We start from the raw sequence: 12,049 nt of genomic DNA, 5'->3' as shown, positions 1-12,049 counted from the left end.
ATTTTCCCCCACACATGAATATGCTCATCCCTCAACTGGTACCCCCCATCAATCTATCCCCTGTACTTCCTCAGGTACAAATTACCATGTTCACCACTTTGAACTGTAATTTACTTGCTTGGACCTGGCTTTCCTATAAGACTGTGAACTGCCTGAGTGAGAAGGTGAGCAGTTGTCTCTATGGTCCTATGTTAAGTACCTAGTGTGATTTATGGGGTAAATGGATGGGTGATGGACAGATGGTGGATGGGTGATAGATGGATGGAGGGGTGATGGATGGGTGATGAATGAGGGGATATTTATAAGAGAAACACAATAGCCTTAGGACAAGATGATTCAAGTTTCTTTGTCTCAGGGAAGGTCAGGTGGCTTCCTCCTGAAAGTCCAGACCATTGAGGAGAGGACAAAGCTATGGTCTCAGCAGGGCAAGGTGTCTACACCAGGAATGGGGAACTTCAGCATGACACACTGACTTGCTTTTGGGACTCATTTCCTGTTTTTTTCTGGATAAAAGGCTCTTGGGGAAATAGGCAACTAGAAAGCACTTATGCCCCAGGGTGAGATGAAGGAGCAGGAGGTCCCCGATGCCCACTTCACCGTGGACAAACAGAACATCTCCCTTTGGCCCCGAGGCAAGTACCAGCCATTCTACCCACTCCATCCTGTGCCCAATCCCATCCTTCACTGGTCCTAACAAACCTGTATCTCTTTCTAGATCTTCCTTCCAAGCCAGATCTGTCTCCAGGTCTGAGGAAACCTCTCACCGCTCGTGTGGCCTTCATCTGCCTGTCGCTGGTTCTGGTCACCTCCATTGTGCTTCAGGCTGTTTTCTGTAAGTCTTCAGTTCGCCATCCTTCCCCAAAGTCACTGGGTCTTTGAGGATGTAGACCTCTTCTCTGCTCTTCTGAGTGTCTCCAGTCTATGGTGTTTCAGGGATCTACTGTTCCTTCCTTTCTAGTATAGGGGGATTTTCCAACTGACTCCGGGGCCTGTAGGTCTGTGCCCAAGGGTACACTCTTCAGCCCCAGGAAACAATCACCAGCTTTCCATCCCTGCCACTTCCCTCCCTAGCCCCCTGTTACTTCATGGCTCTGAGCCCCTTGAATTCAGAGACTTGTGGACAGCTCCCAACAACTAGTGTAATTTCTCTGGACTTTGTTAGGGACCGATTCCCTGTGTGAGTCCCCACTGAGCAGATGGAGAACCTAGCCACTAAGTCGGCCGATCTTCTGACTTGGGATCCTGGCTGGAAGCCTTCATGTGCTCTTCACTCTCCCATCCAGACCTTTGTGCATGGAGACTTCCTATTCCTCTTCAGAAACTTCTTGGTCTCTCCTTCAGTCATACCTTTGTCCCTTCTGCCAAGTCTCCAGAAAGTAGACTGAGGTAATGTTTTGGCTTGTCATAGCCCATAACATACAGGGTCTCAGATTCTCAGTAGCACCCCCCCCAGACCTCTGGTTTTCCATGGAATTCTTTTGGTGGTTCTTGGTTTATTTTTGGTACCTGAATCTGTGATCTGAGTAGAGTGTGAATCAGGCCAGGGAAAGGCAGGAGTGGCTTAACATTCTCCCTCCCCCCCGGCCCCTGCCACCTGTACTCTAGAGCTGCATGGCTGGCCCTTCTCATGGCTGCAGAGCAGGCTGTCAACACACAAAGGAGGCGCATGCTGCCCTAGCTGATGACTCTATAGGGGTCTCTGAAAGGAGGCAGCTGGGGACCAACCCATGGGCCTAGAGGGGACCCACTGATGGGGAACGTGATGAGTGAGTAGCTGAGGGCACCCCTTTACCAAGCTCACCCTGACCGCTAAGGAAATTCAAAGATGGGCTCTCCCAGCTGCCTCTGCTCATGAGGCCTCTAGATCTTTGTCCATCTTCTCTCTGCCTGTGCCATCCAGGGTTTCTGATACATAGTGGCACCCACCATGCATATTGTACATTAGTGAATAGGACTAGAGGGTAGGTGGCTGCTCTTTAAACTGTTCTGGCTCTTAGGGAAGCTTGATCCTGACACTTCCCCTTCCTTCCTCTTGACAACACCCCACTTCCACCTCTAAGGACCCCCTCAACTGACCTCCTGACTTTCTTAACTCCAGATCCTTGGTTGTTGGGCAAAATATCAGATGTGAAGAGAGATGCCCAAGTGTTGAGAGGTCATGTGGACAACTTCAGCAACCTGAGTTCTGACCTCCTGAGTAAAAGTGGCCGTGTGCAGGTGGCTGAAGTTCAGATCCAGATGGTGAATGCCAGCCTCAACCGGGTGCAATCTCAGATTCTGTCCCTAGGGGCCATCGTTGAGAGGGCCAGTGCTCAGATTCAGGGCTTAACAAGAAATTGGGAAGAGGTTGATCATCTCAATGCTCAAATCCCAGAGGTAAAAAGAGATCTGGACAAAGCCAGCGCCTTGAATGCAAAGGTCAGAGGACTGCAAAGCAGTTTGGAGAACCTCAGCAAGCTGCTCAAAGGACAAAGTAAGTGACTTAAAAGATTATATAGCAGGATGCCCAGTGGCCTCAAGACTGCGCCTCAGGCTTGAAGCCATCTGACTTGTGGGAGGGCAGGAAATGGAGGAGAAAGGTGAACTAGAAAGCTAAAGAGAGAGGATTGGAAGGACTCAGGGGCAGCAAGGAGAGAAGACACTAGGCCCAGCTTGGGTCCTCGTACTGAGGTGCAGAGTGTGATGGCATTAGGTCGGGAGAACTATCTACAATAGCAAAAATTTTGGTTTTGAGTGAGTGAGCTTATTAAGAATATACCAAGCCAAATGTAAAAGAATAAACATCAAATGAAAGATAGATAGACAGAGAGTAAAACATCATCAGTCAGCTGAAATTCCCAATAGAGAGGGTCCCGGGCAGAGCAGAGTGTCCCATCCAAAGAGACTACCAAGCGAAAGGACAATTAACAGCAGGTAGAGATTTCATCAACTTGGGGTTCACCGACATCCAGCAGAAACCGACTAGGGAAGTTGAAGCAGTCAGCTGAAGTTCCTGGATGAGCTTTCTCTCCTGGCAGAGCTTCCCATGGCTGAAATTCCCGCTTCTCCCCCCCTCCACTGCCCCCTGCTGCAGGCACTTTTATAGCATGAGATAAACAATAACATCTGCTGGAAATGGTTTACCTTCTGGCTGTTCTCAAGGGTGCAGTGTTTTTACTCTTGGGCTGTTTTGCTGTTCTCTTCCTCTCCTGTCACAGAATTAGAGGGGCCAGTCCATCCCAGACATTGGAGGACACTTTGAGGCAAACATACTTGGGTCTGAAATGAGAGGCAAACCGACTTCCAGAGCCATCTTCTCATGACATGACATGACATGACAATTTACTAATATAATGTATGTTATACCTGGCCTGCACCTCACTTCTTCCTATGCAGTTCCTTGTTGCGAGCCAGGGCTCAGGGTTCATGGACCCTTGTGTACCTCTCACGCTGTTCCCTCTCACTGTCCTTTCTCTAGCTCTAGAGGCTCTATCCATGTCTCAGACTTTTGGGATCCAAGAGAGTGTCCCTTATCTCTAATGTAGGAACCCAAGGACTGCTGCTGGTCCTGGGATGCCGTTGAGCACTGGGTCCTCAGCAAGGATCCAGCAAAGCCAGGAGCACCATGGTCACCCTCAGTCCCTGTTCTCCAGATGACATTCTTCGGATGGTGTCTCAAGGCTGGAAGTACTTCAAGGAGAACTTCTATTACTTTTCACACACCCCAAAGACCTGGTACAGTGCTGAGCAGTTCTGCATATCTAGGAAAGCTCATCTGACCTCTGTGACCTCAGAGTCAGAGCAGGTGAGTGCATTACAGGCTTGTGAAGGGGGCATCAAGGAGGGTGGACAGGATTATGTTGCAGTAACAAAAATTCCCTAACTGTCCACGACCTAAAGATAAAGGCTTATTTCTTGTGTGTGTGTGTGTGTGTGTGTGTGCACGTGTGCACATGTGTGTGGTGTATGTATGTGGGGTATGTGTGTGAGTGAGTGGGGTATGTTTGTGTGAGTGTGTGGTCTATGTGTGTGTGAGTGGTATTTGTGTGTGATGTATATGTAAGTGGTGTATGTGTGTGGTATATCTGAGTGTGTGTGCATGGGGTGTATGTATTTGTGTGTGTGTGTGTGTGTGTGTGTGTGTTTGTGGTATATGTTTGGCTTATGTGCATGTGAATGTGGGTGCCCAGGCATGCTGGAGGCCAGAGGAGGACACTGAATGTCTTGCTTTATCACTCCCCACCTCATTCCTTGAGACAGGGTCTCTCATTGAATTTGGACCTAGGCTGGTGACTGGCAAGCCCCAGCAATTCTGGCTGCCTTCTGTGGCACTGGGATTATGTGGGTGCTGGGGATTTGAACTCAGGTCCTCATGCTTTCACAGCAAGTGCTCTTACGCACTGGGCTATCTCTGCAGCCCTTCCTCAAGGCTTATTTCTCACGTATGCTGCAAGTCTTGCAAGGGGGAGTAAGAGGGTTCTGCCCATTGTGGGTATCAAGGGCCTAAGTCAAAGAAGGGTTCATTTCAACACCATCCACAGTTTGCTGAAGCAGAAGGGAGCATGGCAAACTACATTGACTGCTAAAGATTCTGCCCTGAAATAGCATGTCACTTCTGCTCATGTTCCTGTTGAAAGCAAGTCACACAGTCCTGCTAGCTTCAAAGGGGGCAGGAAGGGGAGCTCTTTCCATGTGCCAGAAAACAGAAATATTCGTGAGCAGCATTAACGATACTTCAGGACTCAGGAAGCCTTCCTGTGAGGCAGAGTCAGGACTGGGCTTGTCTATCTGAGAGGTAGGGGAGTAAAACAGGTGCTAGCCCAAGCTTTGTAGTAACCAAGTGTCGCATCCTGCCATCAAACTTGTCCTAGAGCCCTGGGGAGATGAGTTGCTTTTGCCAGGCCTCATCTTCAATGAATTGATGTGAGGTATATGGTAAGAGTGCTCACCTCAGAGAATAAAGGAGGGAGGCACAGAAGGCCTTATAGTGTCTGGCACATTTAAGACGTTTAAGGGTTCGTGGAATTAAGGTGTTGTCATTCAAGCCATTCTCTCGGCACTCCTGTCTAAAGTTTAGCTGTGTTTTCCTGTTTTTTGTTTTTTCTTTTGAGACAGCATCTCACTATGTAGCCCAGGCTATCCTTGAACTCTCAATCCTCTAGTCTCAGCCCCCAGAGTGCTGGGATTGAAGGTACCTGCTACCATGTCCTGCAGGCAGAGTATCCCTTGTTCCAGCACCTGCTTCTCCAGAGGCAGAAAGCCTGAAACCTGAGTTTGTTAGTTGGAGAGCGAAGAACAGCTAGGATTTGGAAGTGGGCTCTGGGCTCCAGGCAAGGATACGAGGGAACTTGAGGGAAAACATCGTACCTGTGAGTCTTGGGGGCATCTCTGAGGCCAGGGGCTGTGGTTACTGGGAACAAATGAGGAATACTCACACTAGTAGGTGCTCAAAGTGTAGTGGCGGCTGGGTCTCTGCTCACTCTCTTTTCCCTACAGGAGTTTCTTTACAAAACTACGGATGGGCTTCCACACTGGATAGGCCTGACCAAAGCGGGCAGTGAAGGGAACTGGTACTGGGTGGATGAGACACCATTCAACAAACAGCAAAGTGGGAGGTGAGTCTGCTGCATCCTCCTTTCTAGTCTGACCTGCTGTGTGGGGGTTCCCAGGAGTGCAATGAGCAGTGGCTGTGCTTTGGCCCTGTTCCAGCGCAGAGGGAGCACTGGAGGCAACTCAGGAACCTCTGTGCTCTGTGGGGCTTAGCAGCAAGGCCTTCTACCCAGATGGCATGGGGAGAATTCCACCTAAGCCCAAAACTATGCAGGCTTGTGAGGGGTTAAGAACATGGGGGTGGGGGTATAACTAGAGGCTTAGAGTTGGGGTCTTCTGAGCCCCTTCTTGGGCCTGGAAGCAAAAACTTGCATTGTTGTCACTGAGATAGAAACTGGAATTAAAATAACTCATCAAAAATTATTTACTTATTATTATTGTGTGTGCATAATGCATGTGTGGAAGACAGAGGACAGGTTCGGAGAGTCAGTTCTCTCCTTCTATATTTATTTGGGTTCAGGGGATTCAACTCAGGTCTCCATGCTTGTGTAGTGAGGGCCTTTATCTGCTGAGCCATCTCACCAGCCAGAAAGAACTCACTATCAAGTTTTTACAATGAAACTTTATTTTGTATGTGCCAGTGCATATGTGTACAACTTGTGGGAGTCGGTTCTCTCCTTCCATCATGTGGTGGCAAGCATTTTTACCTACTGAACCATCTTGCTGGCCCCTGACATATCTCGTTTTTGAGACAGCATCTCACGTATCCCAGGCTGGCTTCAAGCTTGCATGTAGTTGAAGATGACCTTGAACTTCTGATACTCATGCTCCCACCTTCAACTGCTGCTATTACTGGTGTGCACCACCACACCAAATTTGTGTGGTGCTGGGGATCAAACCCAGGACTTTGTGTATGCTAGGTAAGCACTCTCCCAGGTATACAAGGAACCCTTTCTGTTTTCTCTATTGGTAGGTTCTGGATTCCAGGTGAGCCCAACAATGTGGGGAATAATGAACATTGTGTCAATATCAGAGTGTCTTCTCTCCAGTCCTGGAATGACGCATCCTGCGACGACAAGCTCCTTTTCATCTGTAAGCAGCCCTACACCCACTCAGATCTGTGATAGGACAGGGCCACGGGCTTGCCATTAGGCTGCAGCACTTGTCAAGCTTGAAGAAATGCCTCTCCTCGCACTCCAAGATCACTTTGCACCTTAAGTTTTTCTTACTTGAAAATTGTCCCAAACATACCCTGGAGTACATCTGTCTTGCTTCAGGCCAACCAAGTGATATTCTTCATATTGCTACTCGGGGCTTTTCCTGGTTGATCCAACAATGCCTGTTTAGGGTTCCTGGCAGGAGGCCTCTGGCTGTCCCTTCCTGGGGAATAGCTCTGTTCCACATCATATTCCATTGCCCCTATCACTTACTCTGAAGTCTGAATTCCTTTTCCTCTTGAGTGAGCTAACCCAGTGAAGATAGGCCTGGCAGGGTCCCCTGTGGAGCTGAGCTGGCTCTCCCCTCCCTCTTCAACCACACAGGCTCAGCCCTTCCCTCAGCAGGCTGGTCTCCTTCCCTGCCTGTTCACCTCTCTTCTTGCAGCCCATGCAGAGGAATTCCTCTTTCTGTTTAAATACCTCTGGGTCAAGGCCTTTGCCTGAATGCATGTTTTCATTCCTGGTGCATGAAGTTTTGGGGTACATTTAGGACACCTACAGTTGGAAGGTAAAAAACAACAAGGAATAGGGATGGTCTGACCTTGGTAATACCACCAATCATGAGCAGTGTTTGTCTGCAGTTTTTAATGTGAATTAAATAGAGCAAGGCTTACAATGCCACTACCTTGCTGGTCTCTTCTTAGACTTCCTAGACTGTCTGTCAGCTTTCTGTTCTCTAGCTCTGTTCCCAGGGACAAGCCTTAGAGAGTTCTGCACACCTTACATAGGCTGGGTTCCCAGGCATAGGTCTGAATCCTGAGTCCAGTGGCCAAGGTGGGCCTACAGGCAAGGGCTACCAACAGGGGCATCAGAGAGCATGCAGGAGGGAGCCAGGTATAAGCTGGGTTCTGAGGAAAGGATGCTCTGGTCAAACCAGCAGCGTGTGACCAGTAGAGTATGACCAGCAAACCAATATGGTCTGCAGGGTATGACTAGCAAGGTACTGTTCCAAGCACAAAGGGGTAAGAGCTGAGAGCACAGGCTTCTGTTTATGGCCAGGACATCCTTGAGTCTCCCAAAGGCCTCACCCAGGGATGGGTACCCCAGTGGGACCAGCTGCCCTCCACTCTGCTTTCAACTTCATGGGCTTCCCTTCCTTGACAGCCTAGGAAACCCTTCAGCAGGCCCAGCTCATCCTGGGTGGGGCGTGTCATTCTTTTCTCATTGAAATTCCTTGCCAGCCTCCCACTACCTCGCTGGGGCTGTGCTCCTAGGTGTCACTCCATGGGGCCCCACAGAACTTGGGATTTTCTTCTCCCCTGGACTACGAGCATGCCTGACTTGTCTGTCCCTTAGTCTCATCTGTCCCATAGGTGTCATGTGCTTTGCAGAGTAAGCAATCCCTCACTGACTACTGGGGTGAAGAGGAGGCCAGTCATGGATCTGTGGTTGCTCCTGGTGGGAAGACATGAGCTGGGGAATCAAATTATTTCTCTGGGGGAAAAATGAACCAGAAAATATCAAGGTGAATGAACCATTAGCAGCCCTATTATCTCATAGTCCCAAGACCCCAGAACCCCGACTGAAACCTCACAGCCCTGAGACCTCATAGCCCCGGGTGAGATTTCATAGCTCTAAGAACTCACAGCCCTGAGTGAGACCTCACAGCTCTGAGCTCTCATATACTTAGATCTCATGGCCCTGCACCTTCGAAGGGAAGAACTTCCCTTTTTCAACAGTTCTAACAAAAACCCAGGACTGGGCCACATGCTACTCCCTGGAACCAAGAGGAAAGTCAGGGCAAGGGGTGCTAATGTCAAACCAGTGCTCGTCCTGGAATTGGGGACTGGGTCTGGGTCCAGCCAGCCTCAGGCATATGGGCTGGGCTGAGAGTGAGGGAAGGTGTTGTCCAGGATATGTTCTGGATATGCTACCTGAGGCCAGAAGCCGTTGTCAGTCTGCAGCTGCCAGGGCACTGCGTCACCTTGCTTTCATCAGCTGTTGCACTTAGCCACCAGATGGGACAACAACATCCAGCTCTGAGGTGTCTGGTGTTGACTCGTCAATGTTTGAAGCTGCAGTCTGTAGTTGCTGAACTCACCAGTCTCTGGGACGGGAAGTTTGGCTTGATGGCAGAGCATTTGCTTGGTATTCACCCTGGGTTCAGTCCCTAGCATTGTAAACAAATAAAAAATACTAAAAGAAATGAACTCTCAGATCTCAGGAGCATGCCCCATGAGAACCTGTAGTGGGGGCAGGAAAACAAACTTGTGGGTGATGCCCCTTGTGTTAATGTGCAAAAGACCCCTTTGTTTTTCTCTACCTTGAACAGACAAACCTCTTGGCAAGGACAGAGCAACATCTAGGCTTCCTTCCCTTAAGATGGTGTTCCTGGGGGAACCACAAGAGTTGGGACCTTCGGTGGGAGGGGGGAGGTAGATGGGGGAGAGGATAGGGAAGAGGGCCATGGGGAAGATGCCTGCTGACCACAGCCTTTGGGACAATGCACATAGCCTGCCCGGACCCTGCCCTTCTGTTGAGCAAGGGATCCCCAAAGTTCTGCTTTCGAGGTCCTCTCAGTTTCTTAGGACCTCAGGGGGAATAGCTCCTGAGCTGGGTCCAGCCTGACCCTTCCTGCCTGTGGGAGAACAGAAACCAAGATGAGTCTTTTCCTCTCTCTGCCATGCCCTGGAAGACCCTGCCTGTGGCTCCTAGCCCCCTAGATAGGGGCTTGGCAGACCCTGCTGGGGTTCAGGCAGGGCTGGCTGCTGACTGGCCCAGAAAAGTGTGCTGTCTCCATATCCCCGCTGAAGGCCAGATTTCAACAGACACATCAAAGATGAACAACAGCCAGTGGCTCTGTGTGTGCCCTTCCCTTCCCCAGCAGACTTTTACACACACACACACACACACACACACACACACACACACACCACACACGTACATACAAACACCATCATGAGTTGGATGATGGCTGCCATTCCCTCTCTACCCTGCGTATCCACCACCATGAGCTGCTCACTGAATGGGCAGCAGCTGCTGAACAACAGCCAGTGGCTCTGTGTGTGCCCTTCCCTCCCCCAGCACACTTACACACACACACACACACACACACACACACACACACACACACCACACACGTACATACAAACACCATCATGAGTTGGATGATGGCTGCCATTCCCTCTCCACCCTGCGTATCCACCACCATGAGCTGCTCACTGAATGGGCAGCAGCTGTCATAGCACAGGCTCCTCTGTGCCCAGCAGGACCTTGCTGCACCTTTCAGAGAGGCACTGAACACTGGAGAGCAGCTCCTCTGTGCCCAGGGACCTATGGGAGGCTGGCTCCAGGACTTGTGAAAAAGATATGGGAATGCAACATAGGACCTAAGGAAAACACCACACAGAGATGGGATAAGGCACCTGCAAGCTTGTAATCGGCAGCTGTGAGAGTGGCTGTTGCGGTGCAGGTGGAGTTAGATTTTTGTAAGTTAAAGCAAATGTAATCCCTGTCCACAGGATCAGAAACCTCAGAAGCAGTGGGGGGAAGGGACTGAGGGACCAGAATCTGCCTTTGGAAGGGTGTGTTGCCTGGTCAGTGGCAATATTGGCCCTGCTCCTGGTTCTCCTTGAGTGGGATGGGAACAGAACCCCACAGAGCTCCATGTTTTATCCCCTGGGAGGCCTGAGTCCCCTTCTCTCTAGGCTCAGTGACAGCAGGAAGTCCCGAAGCAGCTCCTTTTGTTTTTTTGAGATAGGGTCTCACTTTGTAGTCCAGGCTGGCCTTAGGCTTGGTGATCCTCCTGCCTTAGCTCCTCGGGTGCTGGCTTTGCAGACATGTGTCATCATGTCAGTTCCTGTTCCTCTGGAACAGGGTCTCATTCAGCAAGACCACATCTGCCTGATCTTCACCAGTTTCTTTTGAGTTAGTTCTGAGAAACTGGAGCTGCCACTGGCATAGATATGATCTGCTAATGGAGTTTAGATAGAGGTGGACCCTGCTTGGTATTTTCTTTTTAATTTATGATGTGATTCATGCCCCTGGATTTATTAATTCTTCTTCCTTTTATTTTAGAATTTTTTTTTTTTTTAAATCGGGAGCTGGAGAGACGGCTCGGGGGTTAAGAACACTGGTTATTCTTGCAGAAGACCCAGGTTTGAATCCCAGCACCCACATGGCAGCTAACAATTGTCTGCAACTCCAGTTCCAGGGGATTCGACGACTTCTTCTGACTTCCGTGGGCACTGCACGACGTGGGTGCACTTACCTACATGCAGGCAATACGCTCATACACATATGGGTGCTGCAATTCAAACTCTAGTCTTCAGCAAGAACAGCCAGTGCTCTTAAACGCTGAGCCGTCTCTCCAGCCCCTTTAGAATTTTTCTTTATTCTAGGGAATTTCATTCATGTATACTATGAAATATGATTTTATCTACCCTCCATTTCCCCCTCCAACTCCCTTCCTATTCCCCTCAATACATCCCTCTCCTGACTGCTTGCTATTTCCAGACAGCACTTCTGACACCAAGCCTGTGATTTTCCAGGGCATCAGGCAGCTCTTAGACACCAGCTGTACACCCAGAAATTTGACTCCATTCTGGTGCTACCTCCCCAAGTTAGTACGGACCCCACAGGCTGAGTGACATGCCCCACAAGACTCCCCCTTTTCAGATATCTGTGACAAGCAGGTTGCCTGGTGATCATCTACTCTTCTGCCTTCCCGAACTGACAACCTGGGTGAAGTTGATAGAACAACCCACAGAACTTAAGTAAACACTAGGTTGACTATTAGAGTTTGTTAGAAAGGACAACATAAAAGACACAGGGCAAGGTTTAGAGGAGTCAGCACCGTAGCCTCTGTGTCTTAGTCATCTGAGTGAGTCCCCTCCTACATCTCCTTGTTCAAGATTTTTATTTATTTTTTGGAGACAGGGTCTCATGTATCACAGGTTGGACTCAAATTCATTAGCTGAGGATGACTTTGAGCATCTGACCCTTCCCTGCCTCTATCACCCAAGTTCTGTGATTATAGACCTACACTACCATACCTAGTTTATAGGCTGCTGGGGATGGAATCCAGGGTCTCACGCATGCTAGGCAAACCCTCTAGCAACTAGGCTATATCTTGAGCCCTACCTGGTTCAAGATTCTTGTGATTCCCTTTGCAGCCCTTCTCCCCACCTGAATGTCTGAGGGTGGGGGAAGAAGGTGGAGGCTTTTTCCTCTAATCACATATGGTCTTTCTGGAGGCAGCTATCATCCTAGAGGGTACCCAAATCATATCACTGACATGAACTCACTGACATTATGAATAACCAAGGGGCTCCAGGCACTTTCTTACTTTCCTTTTTCTTCCC

General features: G+C 49.5%; 1 protein-coding gene across 1 annotated transcript; it reads left to right on the top strand.

The window, feature by feature from the left end:
• Nucleotides 1–547: 547 nt before the first annotated feature.
• Cd207 (CD207 molecule) lies at nt 548–6,653 on the top strand. Its single transcript, XM_008824780.1, has 6 exons — nt 548–632; nt 716–832; nt 2,099–2,473; nt 3,633–3,784; nt 5,476–5,594; nt 6,503–6,653. Exons 1-6 carry the CDS (start codon nt 548–550, stop codon nt 6,651–6,653), a joined length of 999 nt encoding a protein of 332 aa, XP_008823002.1.
• The last annotated feature ends 5,396 nt before the right edge of the window (nt 6,654–12,049 follow it).

The sequence above is a fragment of the Nannospalax galili genome, unplaced genomic scaffold (genome assembly GCF_000622305.1).
Source record: "Nannospalax galili isolate Female #2095 unplaced genomic scaffold, S.galili_v1.0 scaffold389, whole genome shotgun sequence".
Taxonomy (NCBI): domain Eukaryota; kingdom Metazoa; phylum Chordata; class Mammalia; order Rodentia; family Spalacidae; genus Nannospalax; species Nannospalax galili.
The sequence above is the reverse complement of the archived record's forward strand: the minus strand, read 5'-3'. Positions and strand labels throughout refer to the sequence as shown.

Excerpts from the sequence above, each read along its gene's own strand:
- Cd207 (XM_008824780.1), top strand. The coding sequence starts at position 548 with ATGCCCCAGGGTGAGATGAAGGAGCAGGAGGTCCCCGATGCCCACTTC. Across the intron at positions 633-715 it reads CATCTCCCTTTGGCCCCGAG|ATCTTCCTTCCAAGCCAGAT; the intron begins GCAAGTACCAGC and ends ATCTCTTTCTAG. Across the intron at positions 5,595-6,502 it reads AACAAACAGCAAAGTGGGAG|GTTCTGGATTCCAGGTGAGC; the intron begins GTGAGTCTGCTG and ends CTCTATTGGTAG.